This window comes from Pseudorasbora parva, chromosome 7, assembly GCF_024679245.1.
Source record: "Pseudorasbora parva isolate DD20220531a chromosome 7, ASM2467924v1, whole genome shotgun sequence".
Lineage (NCBI taxonomy): Eukaryota > Metazoa > Chordata > Actinopteri > Cypriniformes > Gobionidae > Pseudorasbora > Pseudorasbora parva.
The window spans coordinates 3,654,035-3,667,089 of NC_090178.1; the positions used below are offsets into that span (position 1 = coordinate 3,654,035).

The 13,055-nt window shown below is 39.4% G+C and overlaps 1 protein-coding gene across 3 annotated transcripts; it reads left to right on the plus strand.

Annotated features, from left to right (window-relative positions):
* The first annotated feature begins 102 nt into the window (after nucleotides 1–102).
* Nucleotides 103–12,828, plus strand: si:dkey-82o10.4 (uncharacterized protein LOC797793 homolog). 3 transcript variants are annotated; one of them, XM_067447798.1, is made up of 5 exons: nucleotides 103–602; nucleotides 4,107–4,199; nucleotides 4,287–4,413; nucleotides 9,755–9,893; nucleotides 12,690–12,824. In XM_067447798.1, exons 1-5 carry the CDS (start codon nucleotides 240–242, stop codon nucleotides 12,766–12,768), a joined length of 801 nt encoding a protein of 266 aa, XP_067303899.1. In that variant the 5' UTR covers nucleotides 103–239; the 3' UTR covers nucleotides 12,769–12,824. The 3 variants fall into 3 exon arrangements, with proteins under 3 accessions (XP_067303899.1, XP_067303898.1, XP_067303900.1); XM_067447797.1 differs by having other exon boundaries at nucleotides 105–602; nucleotides 9,755–9,899; nucleotides 12,690–12,828; XM_067447799.1 differs by having other exon boundaries at nucleotides 106–602; nucleotides 4,128–4,199; nucleotides 9,755–9,899; nucleotides 12,690–12,828.
* The last annotated feature ends 227 nt before the right edge of the window (nucleotides 12,829–13,055 follow it).

Consider the following 13,055-nt stretch of genomic DNA (forward strand, 5'->3'; position numbering starts at 1 on the left):
CTCATCATCATCATGCCATCCAGCGTCTGTGCGTCATGGGAAGGAGAAACGCAGGTCTTTGCCTCCATCTACTGGAGAAACCACGCAAGTGACGAGACACCAAAAGCATTATGGGTAAATCGTGGGTTAGTTTCATAAGGGTGCCGGAAGAGACACTGAGGCTAACTGTATCTGTCATTCACGAGCTTTACAATGACCACATCGCCATTGCGCAATTGTAATATAAATGCGCTTCCGTGATGCTACGCTTCACATGTCTGGCTGCACGTCGGGATCTCGCATGCCTGGCCTGTTCATGGAAGAGGAAGACTCTGCCTATTAAACTCCATTACAAACCATGGTGGCATCAGCGGAAGCGCCCCTATGCCAGCCTCGCAAGCCCTCCAGAGCGCGCATGGCATCACCTGCACAGACCGTCTCCGCAACACAGACATTACAGTCAGGGTGCAGACAGGGGCTGTGAGGACAGGGAGCGTCCTGGCATCACAGTGGTGGGGAGCCCGGATCCCATCACGTGGATCAGAAATAAGTGCATCTTGTTTTTAATTGAACTGTATTTCGGCTTGAAGTTCAGTGTGGAGTTTGACAGCGGTGTGAAACAGGTTGGTCAAAAGGGTAAAAGCATAAAAATCATAAAGAATTATGCAGGGTTATTAATTTAAAGTTAACTAACATTAAAAGCGGGCGCGCACACAACACACGCCCACTTGCACACGTGCAACATACTCACGCGCGCGCGCGCACACACACGCCCCCTTGCACACATGCAACACACACACACAAACGTTACTTGAAATAAAATAAAATTGTAAAGTTTATCTTGATGTACCAAAGTAACAAACTATAATAAACAAGTTGACAGACACACTAAACCTACCCATCACAGGAAACATGAGTTTTTTTGAGAAAGTAAAAAATGCAGAATGAGTTACCTGTATGATATAAGCCTTTTGAAAAGTGGGGACATGGGCTGTGCGATATTGAAGAAAAATGCGATATGCAATACCTTGTTAGATAATGCGATATTCGGTGTGCGCTACGATATTGCTATTAGTAGCCTATGTAAAATCTTTTTTAATTATATTTCACATTCTTTCTGGGAAAAGAAAGTATTGCTACAACGTCTGAAAGTGTGAGCAGCAATGTTTTATCAAAAATTTGTCAGAAATCTGATGATATAATTTTAATGTTTCGTTGTGTGTGCGCGCAAGATTGTAAGGAGGAAAGATTTTTTTCACAAGTTATTGCGTTTAATAACTCTTTAAGGTCAAGCAAGTCACATAGTAACAGTCGTGTGCCCAGTCGATTCTCTGCTATATGCGTCGACCTAAACGTACACTTTTCACAATGTTTAAGTATCCTACTAAAATCATTCAGATAAATGCATATTGCGATATGTAGGCTTTATCTGTGTCCTCTGATATTACACAAAAACAAGCGCGCGCGCGCACACACACACACACACACACACACACACACACACACACACACACACACACACACACACACACACACACACACACACACACACACATTACAGTTTAACTTAATGTACTAATATAAAAAACTAAAATAAGAAACTATTAAAAAATATATGGACATACAAAAACACAATTACTAGGAAAATATATAAAATAAAATAAAATTATATAAAAAAAAAAAACAATTACATAAAATAAAAAAATGTAATGGATTACTGAAAACCAAATAAAAAAGTCATAGTATCTCCATGATACTAAAATAAATAACTCTGTTCTTCAGATAATGATATTTATAGAGAGCATTTGGCATATAAATACATAAATAATGCCATTTAAATGACATTTCAGAACAAAAAAAATATGTCCAGAAATGAAATGAACACTTTGGTAACACTTTATTTTAAGGTGTCCTTGTTCCAGTGTAATTACACAGAGTAATATTGATGAACCACATGCACTTACTAAAGGGTTTGCATTAGGGTTAGTTGCATTTAATTATACACAATTTAGAGTTATCATCACTATAGTAACTACATGTAGCAATGACTCTGTGAAATCAAGTGTTGCCATACAGGCCTGGCCGATGAATGTGTTTATGGGTAAAGTCAGGGTGTTGTGCACTGCAAAAAATGCTTTTCTTACTTAGTATTTTTGGCTTGTTTCTAGTCCAAACATCAGAACAATTCTTAAAACAAGAAGTATTTACTTAACAAGTAATTGTCTTGTTTTGGAGGAAAATAACTTAAAATTAAGAGAGTTTTTGCTTAAAATAATCTGCCAGTGGGGTAAGAAAAATGATCTTAAAACAAGTTATTTTAAGCAAAAACCTCTCTTAAAGGTGGGATAAGTGATATCTGGTAACCGTTGTTGATATTTCAAATCACCAAAACAAACGCCTCTACCCCCAAAAGGGTCTCGGCCCTATTTTGATAGCTCCGCCCCACACATACGTAACCCAGGCAACGACTATGGCAGAATCTGTGTGTAACTAATCCAGGTCAAATATTCAATGAAAAAGTCATCCCTTCTGTCACAAAAACACAAACCGTTCTCATGAACACCTCGATAGAACACGAGCCGACAGTCCAGCTAACGACATATTACAATTATGACCAGATTAGAGTTATAGTGATTATAAAACACAAACCGTTCCCATGAACAACTCGATAACGTTAGTATACAAGCTCGATAGTCCAGCTAACGACATATTACAATTATGACCGGATGGGTTATATAGATGAAAAGAGGAAACAAACATATATTAGGAGTATAGTATCTTACCTGTCGGACACATTTTGTGAGCTGACGCTTGAAACCTTGAAACGCTGAGGAGATTTAGATGCTCCATACGGTGTGGAAATGAACGGGTCTTTATCATCGCTGAAGTGAGCCACAAAACGATCGCAAATGGACAAACAAGCGAACAAGACACGAGCATATTCAAGTAAAAGCAGCATATGTTAGTTCTTTCTTGGCTAATGTCCGTCCTGTGTGACTCGTGTGTTTTGAATGATGACGTGCACTGAGCCTCTCTTCTCACCATAGACACGCCCCTTACCTGCTGATTGGCTCACTCTTCTCACTATAGACACGCCCCTTACCTGCTGATTGGCTCACTCTTCTCACTATAGACACGCCCCTTACCTGCTGATTGGCTCACTCTTCTCACTATAGACACGCCCCTTACCTGCTGATTGGCTCACTCTCTTCTCACCATAGACACGCCCCTTACCTGCTGATTGGCTACAAGTTTGTTATTCCCAAGGGGGTAATCTAGCGCTCGGAAAGCGTTCCACCCCTAGGGGCTGCCATTGCTAACCAAGCCATCACCTGCTGTTAGCATCCCATTGACTCCCATTCATTTTTGAGTCACTTTGACAGTGAATAACTTTACATCTGAGACGTTTAAAGACTCCATTTGTCCATTGTTTATTTCTAAAGAAACACGACAATGTATAAAAGGCTCCATTACCTTGTATCTTACACTATCGCCCCGCAGAAGCTGTTTTTGTAAAAATAGGCTAACGATTGCGTCATAACCAACGCGACCCTGTCGCACAGTTGAGAAATTACCGTATAGACCTGAGGAGACGCTCGCAGGCAATCTTTTACTGTCTATGAGACAGTCGGGGGGACGTGTAGACATAAAGTCTGATAAAGTCAAGGCAGAAGAATGGGGAGAAGCTCATAGTGAGCCAAAAGCAACGGGAGAAAATATTTAAACAACGTGATTCAGCTTTCACTTTCCACAACTACTAGAAGACCTACAGCTGTCAGACAGGAGGCTCACGTCACATCTTCGTCGTCAAGCTCAGTCTGAGCCGGCGCAGTTCGCTCAGCCATCAGGAAGTGAGTGCCCCTAGGTTGACTTCATTATTTCGCCGTTGACGTCAATGGGATCGCTCGGTCCATTTCTTTTACTGTCTATGGTTATTCCACTCGGCCCGAGTCCTTTTTCTAAAACGGTTTTGAAATAACACTTACCCCACCTTTAATTTGGAGGTTTTTTTTTCCAAAACAAGAAAAAAAATTCTTACCTACTAAATGTTTCTTAATGTAAGAAGTTTAAGACATTTTGACTAGAAACAAGACAAAAATACTAAGTAAGAAAAGTATTTTTTGCAGTGTGATGCTCTGTGTCCACAGGCTGTGGTCCATGTGTCTGCTCTGCTGTCCTCCGGACGCTTCGAGGAGCTGAGGAGTGTGATGTCCAGAGAGGTCTGTTCTTCCCTGGAAATAAAGGACGGATTTGGCAAACATTGTAAAACACGGAAGGCCTCTTGAACATGTTTGTTCTGTTTACAGGCTGTTGAACGCATCAGAAAGAAATGTACAACTCTGTCAGAGGTCCAAAAAACACATCTTGCGATTTCCCTTGATGACATGATATTTCTGCTGCCTGAGGACGTGTCCGTATTCTTTGACCAAAGAGGTGAGTCTGAAGGATCCTTCCTGTTCCTGAACTCCCTCAATGATGAGGAATATGCTTGTGATGCAACTTAAAGGATTAGTTCACCCAAAAATGAACATTTCCTGATCATGTCCTCACCCCCATCTCATCCAAGATGTTCATGTCTCTTTCCTCAGTAGAAAAGAAATTAAGTTTTTTGAGGAAAACATTCCAGGATTTTTCTCCTCATAATGGACTTCAATGGGAACCAACGGCTGAAGGTCCAAATCAATGCAGTTTCAGAGGAAGAGCTTCAGAGGCTCTGACCGATCCCAGAGGAATAGAGTCTGATCCAGACAAACCATCCGACATTTTCTGAAAAAAATAAACATTTCTATACTTTTTAACCTAAATTGCTCATCAGGTGCTGCTCTGTGACACCACAGATTGTGTAATCCCGTCGGAAAGGTCTCGCTAGACGTAGGCGGAAGTACCGCCACCTACGTCAAGCTAGACAATGTGTCGCACAGTAGTGCAAGATGAGCAATTTAGGTTAAAAAGTATAAAAATGTCAGACTCTATTCCTCTGGGATCGGTCAGAGTCTCTGAAGCTCTTCCTCTGAAACTGCATTGATTTGGACCTTCAGCCGTGAAGTCCTTTATGAGGAGAAAAATCCTGGAATGTTTTCCTTGAAAAACTTCATTTCTTTTCGACCGAAGAAAGAAAGACATGAACATCTTGGATGAGATGGAGGTGAGGACATGATCAGGAAATGTTCATTTTAAAGTGAACTAATCCTTTAAGGCATTTCTATAAACAGGTCCAGCAGATTTTCAGAAATATGCTCCGGTTAAGGAAATGAAAATGAACAGGATGGAAATATAAAGTTAAACCGAGCCATTTGAGAATTTCAAGTGCACCATTTATTATTATTTTGATTCTTGGGTTTTTATGTGATATTGATTTTTGTAATGGAATCAGAAGGACACAAAACTGATATAAATATGAACTCCATTGCAAATACTTACTGTTTTTTCCCCCATTATCATTTTTAGTTCAATTATAGACACGCATAATGCAAAAAAGTTTTTTAAAAAAGAGGCAAATAAAAGGCATTGTGGGATAGTTAACACACAAATAACTACTGTGATTGAAAAGTGTTATCTGATATTATGGCAGTTACATACATTTGCAAAGCTTTACATTTACTGCTTGTGTAAGCTTTTTGTTTTGCGATCTCATCTTTGAAAGGGTTTTAAAGTATATATTGTGAGATCAGCATTATAAAAGGTAAAATATGAGGCTTTCTTTTGTGTTATTTAGATTATATTTGTCTGTGCTGTTGTTTTCCCTCCAAAATGAAGTCACTTCCTGCCTTTTCTTAAAGAGATGTTACAAAAAAAAAACACACACATGAGGGAAAGTGATATTGGGTACACCGTAAAATAGAATTAATAAAAACATTATTTACAATGTTCCCAAGAACTTTTGTTTGAAATATCTGATTAGAGAAAAGCAAAAAAAGACAGATTTTTTGACAGATAAATTGCCAGATTGTTGATGTTAGTAGTAAAATCATTTAAAATTCACCCCCTGCTCATTTAATTAATGAGATTGAGTTTATATGGGTTTTTTTCCCCTATTTATTAACATATAGAGAGAGATGAAAATACAAAGCAAGGCTGTAAGCATGTCCTGTTGGTTTAGTGTGATGGGGAGGGGTGTTAATTAAACAATTCAAATAGATTTAAGGGAATAAAAACAACGGTAAAAGTTCAAAGTATATTACAGTTATGAAATTATCAATTTAAACTACTTGCAAATAATATATTATTTTAAAATATGCACACATTCACTCTTATTCATGTCTAATATGTAATAAATGACAAAATTAGTTTCTTGTCTCATTCAGTTGTGAATTACATGAATCATGTAAATAATAGCATATATTCAATTCAAAACGGACACATTTTAAAAAGTAAAAAAAAAAGTTGAGTAGTTTGCATCAATGGATATTACCAAAGATTTTATATTTAGGAAGACATTCATTACTTATGAATGCGAGAAAGGGTAACGCCCATATATGGTGAATAAGCCCCGCCTTCTAAATGAAAGAGCCAATTGTTGATTAGTAAAGTCATCGTGTCACTGAGTTGTCATCTGTTGATGTTGTACTTAAAGGTGCACTGTGTAGTATTTTTGCAGTAAAATATCCAAAAACCACTAGGCCAGTGTTATATATTTTGTTCAGTTGAGTACCTACAATATCCCAGATGTTTCCAACTATTTGTAAATTGTGTGAAAATTGCTATTTTAACTAAGGACAGGGACGTGTCAGTATAGCGTTTGAGGGAGTCGCCTGTCAATCGCGTCATATCTGCGCTACCCTTGGTTTCGGCTGTTATTTGGCAGGAGCGCTTTACTCTTAGCAGTGTGAACAAGTGAACGCACGGAGTAACGTCAGAACATCGTTTTAAACACACTTAAATGTATCTAATATGATAAACAGAGCTGCTTTACCACATAATCATAACCGGAAGAGCGGATCAGTGCAGGCGCCCGGCGACTGTCCCTTCATAATAAAAGTCCCGGTATTCGCGAGGCGGGAATTTGTTTAAAGGGATCCCATGGTGTTGAGACTTGTATGGCTTAATATAACATAAATGATGTCTCTTACTGAATTATGTAGTAGAAAACCCATGAAAGATCTACGTTATTTTAAAAATCGATTTTATATTTGGACCATGGGCGGCGCCATTTTGTTTGCGTTCTAGGTTGATGACGTAGAGTGGTTGAACTCCTCAATCAGCTGGCATTACCCGTTGCTATTTTTACCACAACGCAACTCGAAAATTGTTTCAGAGTTAAACAAAACCAATGAATTCCTTTGTAATTATACTTAAAACACACTCAAACATACATGTGCACACAAACTCACCTACACAAGTCACAAACAGATCGGCGGGCGCGCACACGACAGGCTCTGTCTCAATCGAGATGTTGGGCTGCTCAGTCTCCACGACAGGGGCTGCATCCGAAATCGATCCTATACCCTTAAATAGGGCATTATTTGAAGGGACGGCCATTTGTAGTGTTGTCCGACACCATAGTGGACATGTTCGAGTGCAGTCATTCAGTCTCACGTTCACCGCAATAAAGAGTGTACAGCCGATTTACAAACAGCTGTCCGACTTCACGCACCCAAACATACATGTGCACACAAACTCTCTCTCTCTCACACAGACTCACACACACCCCAACAGATCGGCGCGAACACACACACACACACACACACACACACACACACACACACACACACACACACACACACACACACACACACACACACACACACACACACACACCAACAGATCGGCGCGAACACACACACACCCCAACAGATCGGCGCGAACACACACACACACACGCACGCACTGCGCGCGCATACATAACCCTCAATCTATTCGTGTTGATATCCTGTTCAACACATCCTGTTCCCTAGATAGACTGTTGATAGTAGATTAACTATAATGCCTAATGTGACCAGCAGAGGGAAATATCTAGGTAGGACGATGGGATAAAGTAACGCGAGGAAGAGAGGCCGGATGTTTTGGTGATGATGCATGCGATTGAGACAGCGCAGTCTGTCAGGTGTGTGCGCGCCCGCCGATCTGTTTGTGACTTGTGTAGGTGAGTTTGTGTGCACATGTATGTTTGAGTGTGTTTTAAGTACAATTACAAAGCAATTCAATTGTTTTGTTTAACTCTGAAACAATTTTCGAGTTGCGTTGTGGTAAAAATAGCAACGGGTAATGCCAGCTGATTGAGGAGTTCAACCACTCTACGTCATCAACCTAGAACGCAAACAAAATGGCGCCGCCCATGGTCCAAATATAAAATCGATTTTTTAAATAACGTAGATCTTTCATGGGTTTTCTACCACATAATTCAGTAAGATACATCATTTATGTTATATTAAGCCATACAAGTCTCAACACCATGGGATCCCTTTAACAATCGCTCCAGCAGCCGTGCTCAGCTCCATAACACTCGGTCCTGCTCTGCTTCACACTACAGTAACGTTAATAACCGCATGCATGAACGTGATTTCTGCCCGAGTCCTATTTTTCACCGGCTGTGATGAGAAGATCACATCTCCCAAGATGCTGCGCTCACACTTTGCGTCATCAAACTACGCATTTGTTTTGAATAGGCGCCCTCCAGTGGACGAAAGCTGCATAGTGCACCTTTAAGGAGAATGTGGCCCTTGGTCTGTGTTTTATTTGTCCCGCCCCTCCTCCACTGTGATTGGTCAGCTGGGTAAAAAGTGACAGTGATGAGTGTTTCCCAATTCAAAGAGATAGGAGCTGCACTTGCACGCTCAAGAGGCATTTAAAAGATGGCCGCCGAGTGAAAGGACTTGTCTTAAAGGATCTTTGATATTACTGTCTGTCGATGAACATTAATATCGTAAAACAGTTGTCAAATATTAAATGTTATGCTACAAACTATACTACAACTCATTCACTATTAAAACTAAAGCATCGCGTTGGAATTCAAACTCATTCTGTGAACTTTAAGCCCTGCCTCCTTTGATCGGATTGGCCATCTCATTCATTTTTAGCCTGACGAGCCAGACCCACATCAAGATGTTTGGTCTGGAAACTCACCATTGACAGCTCAATCTGAGGGGCGGATAAACGGTCGTCTTTCAAACTCCCTCTGCACGCGATACGATAGCGCTACAACCAACCAGATCAACGAAGGTGAAGCAGAGCTCGCTGACAGATTAAACATTCGCCGTATCCGGTCGGCTAAACTCCGAACTCATCTTCCCTTTTTAAGAATGACTTCAGTGCCGCTCTTTGTTCTTTTCTCAGAGAAAAGCTTAACTCCAAGTCTTCCAGAGTCGCAGTCAAAGCTGATTCGAAAGACTACTAGAACTACTGTTTACTAGAAGCACGGAAACGCAACTCGGCCGTCGTCATTATGGCCCCGCCCACCGACTCTATACACGATGTGATTGGCCCGTCCAGAGTGAGGGGAATACAGCTCAGAAGGGTATTGAGAGTTGCTAGACGACACTCGCGGGCAGATTAAATTTGCTGCCGCTACGGTGCGTCTAGATTTCTAGGCTAATTCATTTTGACATTGATGGTAGACCGTTGAGAGATCCAGCCTAAAATTGTACTTTTTAAAACCTTTTTTTTGATCCTAACAACAAACAGAAAAGAGCATAATGGAGTACAGCAGAACAGCATCAAGAATATTAAATATTGGGAGAGACTATGTGGCCACTTCTAATTATTGGGACTTGTCCCGCTCGATGTCAATGGCCTGTAATCAGGATCAGATGGAGTTGATCATCTCTCGTTCTCCTAGGCAGGAAATTTGTTTACATCACGATGAGGCTGTGGTACCTGTCCAGCGCTGACGTACCCGAGGACCCCGAGAGCACCCGTATCTTCAGGATGGATTTGACTAAAGAGGACGACCCTCAAAAGAAGATCATCACAGCTGTGTACGAGTAAGAGCTTATGGCGGAATATTGTGAAAATGTTCAATTATGTTTGATAAAAATGTATTTATAACATTTCATTATAGGATGGATGGATGGATGGATGGAATACACATACACACAAACATATTCATATACACACAGGCCAAAGGTTTGGACACATTACTATTAATAATGTTTTTGAAAGAAGTTTCTTCTGCTCATCAAGCCTGCATTTATTTGATCAAAAATACAGAAAAAAAATGTAATATTGTGATATATTATTACAATTTAAAATATTTGGTTTTCAATGTATTCTCCTTTAAATGCTGATTTATTTCTGTGATAAAGCTGAATGTTCAGGATGGTTCCTCCAGTCTTCAGTGATCATGATCCTTCAGAAATCATTCTCAGATGAGGATTCATTAGGAGTGTGGGACACAGTTCTGCTGACTAATATTTTTTCATAACCTGTGATACTTTGTTATAATACTTTGATAAATAAAAAGTTAAAGAGTTTTTTTTTTAAAAAGCAAATGTTTTAAAAATAGAAATCTTTTGTAACAACAATATACACTACTGTCAGTCATTTGGGATCGGTCATTTTTTTCCGTTCTTTTTCTGAAATAAATCAATACATTTTATTCAGTAAGGATGTGTTAAATTGATAAAAATTGATAGTAAAAGGAGATTTCTAGGGGTGTAACGATTCGTTTTAACAACGATTCGAATCACGATTTGAGGTTGTCGATACGATTTAAGGTTCATTTAGAACGATATGATCCGAAACGATTCAGTAACTTTTTAGCCAAAAATTTAAATCAGTGTGACTAATTTATTTCAGTCGAATCAAAGTTAAAACGAATCATTACACCCCCTTGATATTTATATTATTTGAAAATATGTTTTTAAATTGAATAAATGCAGTTCTTTTGAACCTTTTCTTCGTCAAATATATTAAGCAGCAGAACTGTTTCCAACACTCTTAATAAATCAGAATATTAGAATGATTTCTGAAGGATCATAGAAATGAATGATCATTTAAAGTATAATAAATTGAAAACCAAATATTTTAAATTGTAATATCACAATATTTTAAAAAAATCTGTATTTTTGATCAAATAAATGCAGGCTTGATGAGCAGAAGACACTTCTTTCAAAAACATTACAAATAGTAATGTGTCCAAACTTTTGGCCTGTACTGTATATATGATTTGGGGCTGAAATGTGACCCGGTGTGTTTTTATAAGATTCAGCCCATGTAGATTTCAGTTATCCTTATGTTTCTTTATGTTTATGCACAGCTTGATTGTCACCAGCATTAGTTTTCAGTCCAAATCTGCATAGATGGAGCGGCTCTATGTTTGTCACTCTAGGGTAAATTTCATATACTACTCTCTGTGAAAGAGTCACACTCAAAACATAATTAGAAGTCAAACGCTCATTTCATCGCACACTTGTAAACTGTCTCGGCGACAGCAGCACCTCGCGTGACAGATTCTCCCCATAGACACAGTTTTGGTGAGCGTTGGCGTAAACTGCACACAGCCATAAGTCTGACTGATGAATGCCAGCACAGCTTCAAATGATCTTAAATGTACTTAATGGATTTCTCCCTTATGACAGACATTTGTTTTCCGCAGTGCTTTGATGGATATATAGATGCTAATAGGTTCGCTCTCAGCTGTTTGCACACTCCTCTTTTTCCTCTCGTGTTTCAAAACATCTTTCCATCTGTCACATTAGCACGTTTTACTCGGCTGTCGCTCAGCGAGCGCTGTTTCTAAGTTAACTTTGTGAAAGTGTCATACTTCAGATCGCCCTAGTGTGGGTCTGATGTGACACTTTTTTTTTGCACCGAAGCCTTTTTGCATTGTGTGATTTTCTTGTTCTGACACCATTTAGTTTCTTTTTATTTATTTATCAAGTTTCTCAGGTTTGACATTGTATATTATAAATCTTTACTTGCCTTTTTTCACCTCAGGTGCAACATGTTACACACACACACAAACGTCTGGTGCGCTATCTTTGTGGGGACTTGCCATAGACGTAATGGTTTTTATACCATACAAACCATATATTCTATCCCCTTACACTGCCCCTGCCCCTAAACCTACCCATCACAGGAAACTTTCTACATTTTTACATTTTCAATAGAACTCATTCTGTATGATTTATAAGCTTTTGTACCCATGGGGACCTCAATTTAGGTCCCCACGGTGACACGAGTCCCCATGAGTCTGTGTGCATTCAGGTTGAAGTCCTCACCAGGCTAGAAAAACATGTACACACACACGTTTCACTATATTAGTGAGGACATTACATAGACTTCCATTGATTTTATATCAGGTTAATGTTACTTTCTATCCCCTAACCCAACCCCTATCCCTAAACCTACCCATCACAGAAACATGTGCAGAACAACAGATTTAAATAAAAACACGTTTTGGCCGATTTATAAGCCTTTTAAACTAGTGAGGACCAGTCCAATGTCTTCACTAGTGTCATTTTCATATTTTACTATATAAGTGAGGACATTTGTGTCCTCACAAGTATTGCCAAACAAGGAACACACACACACACACACACACACACACACACACGGTCCGCTTTAACATATTTCATTAGCTAGATATTGCGTGCTTGCAAGCCATCCAATTCATAAGTGAATCATTCGGCTGATTGAATCGGTTCACAAAGGATTCTGAACTTGAATGATTTTTAAAATCCCCATACTGAATTTCAAAAGCAAAGAAAACTCAAGCAAATTTCTAGTCTCTAAAGAAATATTAACAACTTCTAACGATGTGTTTGTTGAAGGTTTTATCGCGAGCTGACTGCTGGAGCTGATCCAGAGTGGACGGTTACCCGGATATGGCACTGGAAGCAACTGGAGTAAAAAAGCAAGACATGCTGGAGGACAACATCATTGACTTTAACTGAGTAGAGCAAAGACTAAATTTGCACCTTAACTGAGTAGAGAAAAGACTAAATTTGCACCTTATGTTAACATCCATCCTGATGGTCAGATGGTGCACCTGTTAGTCACGCGTCTCAGAAGAGTTATTAAACCTAAACCCTTATTGTAGTGCACTGGTTGATTGACAGCCGAGTAGGTGGTTCACTACAGATGCAAATCATGCAGTGCACACATTTTGAATACAATTGTGATTTAGAAGATTGGAT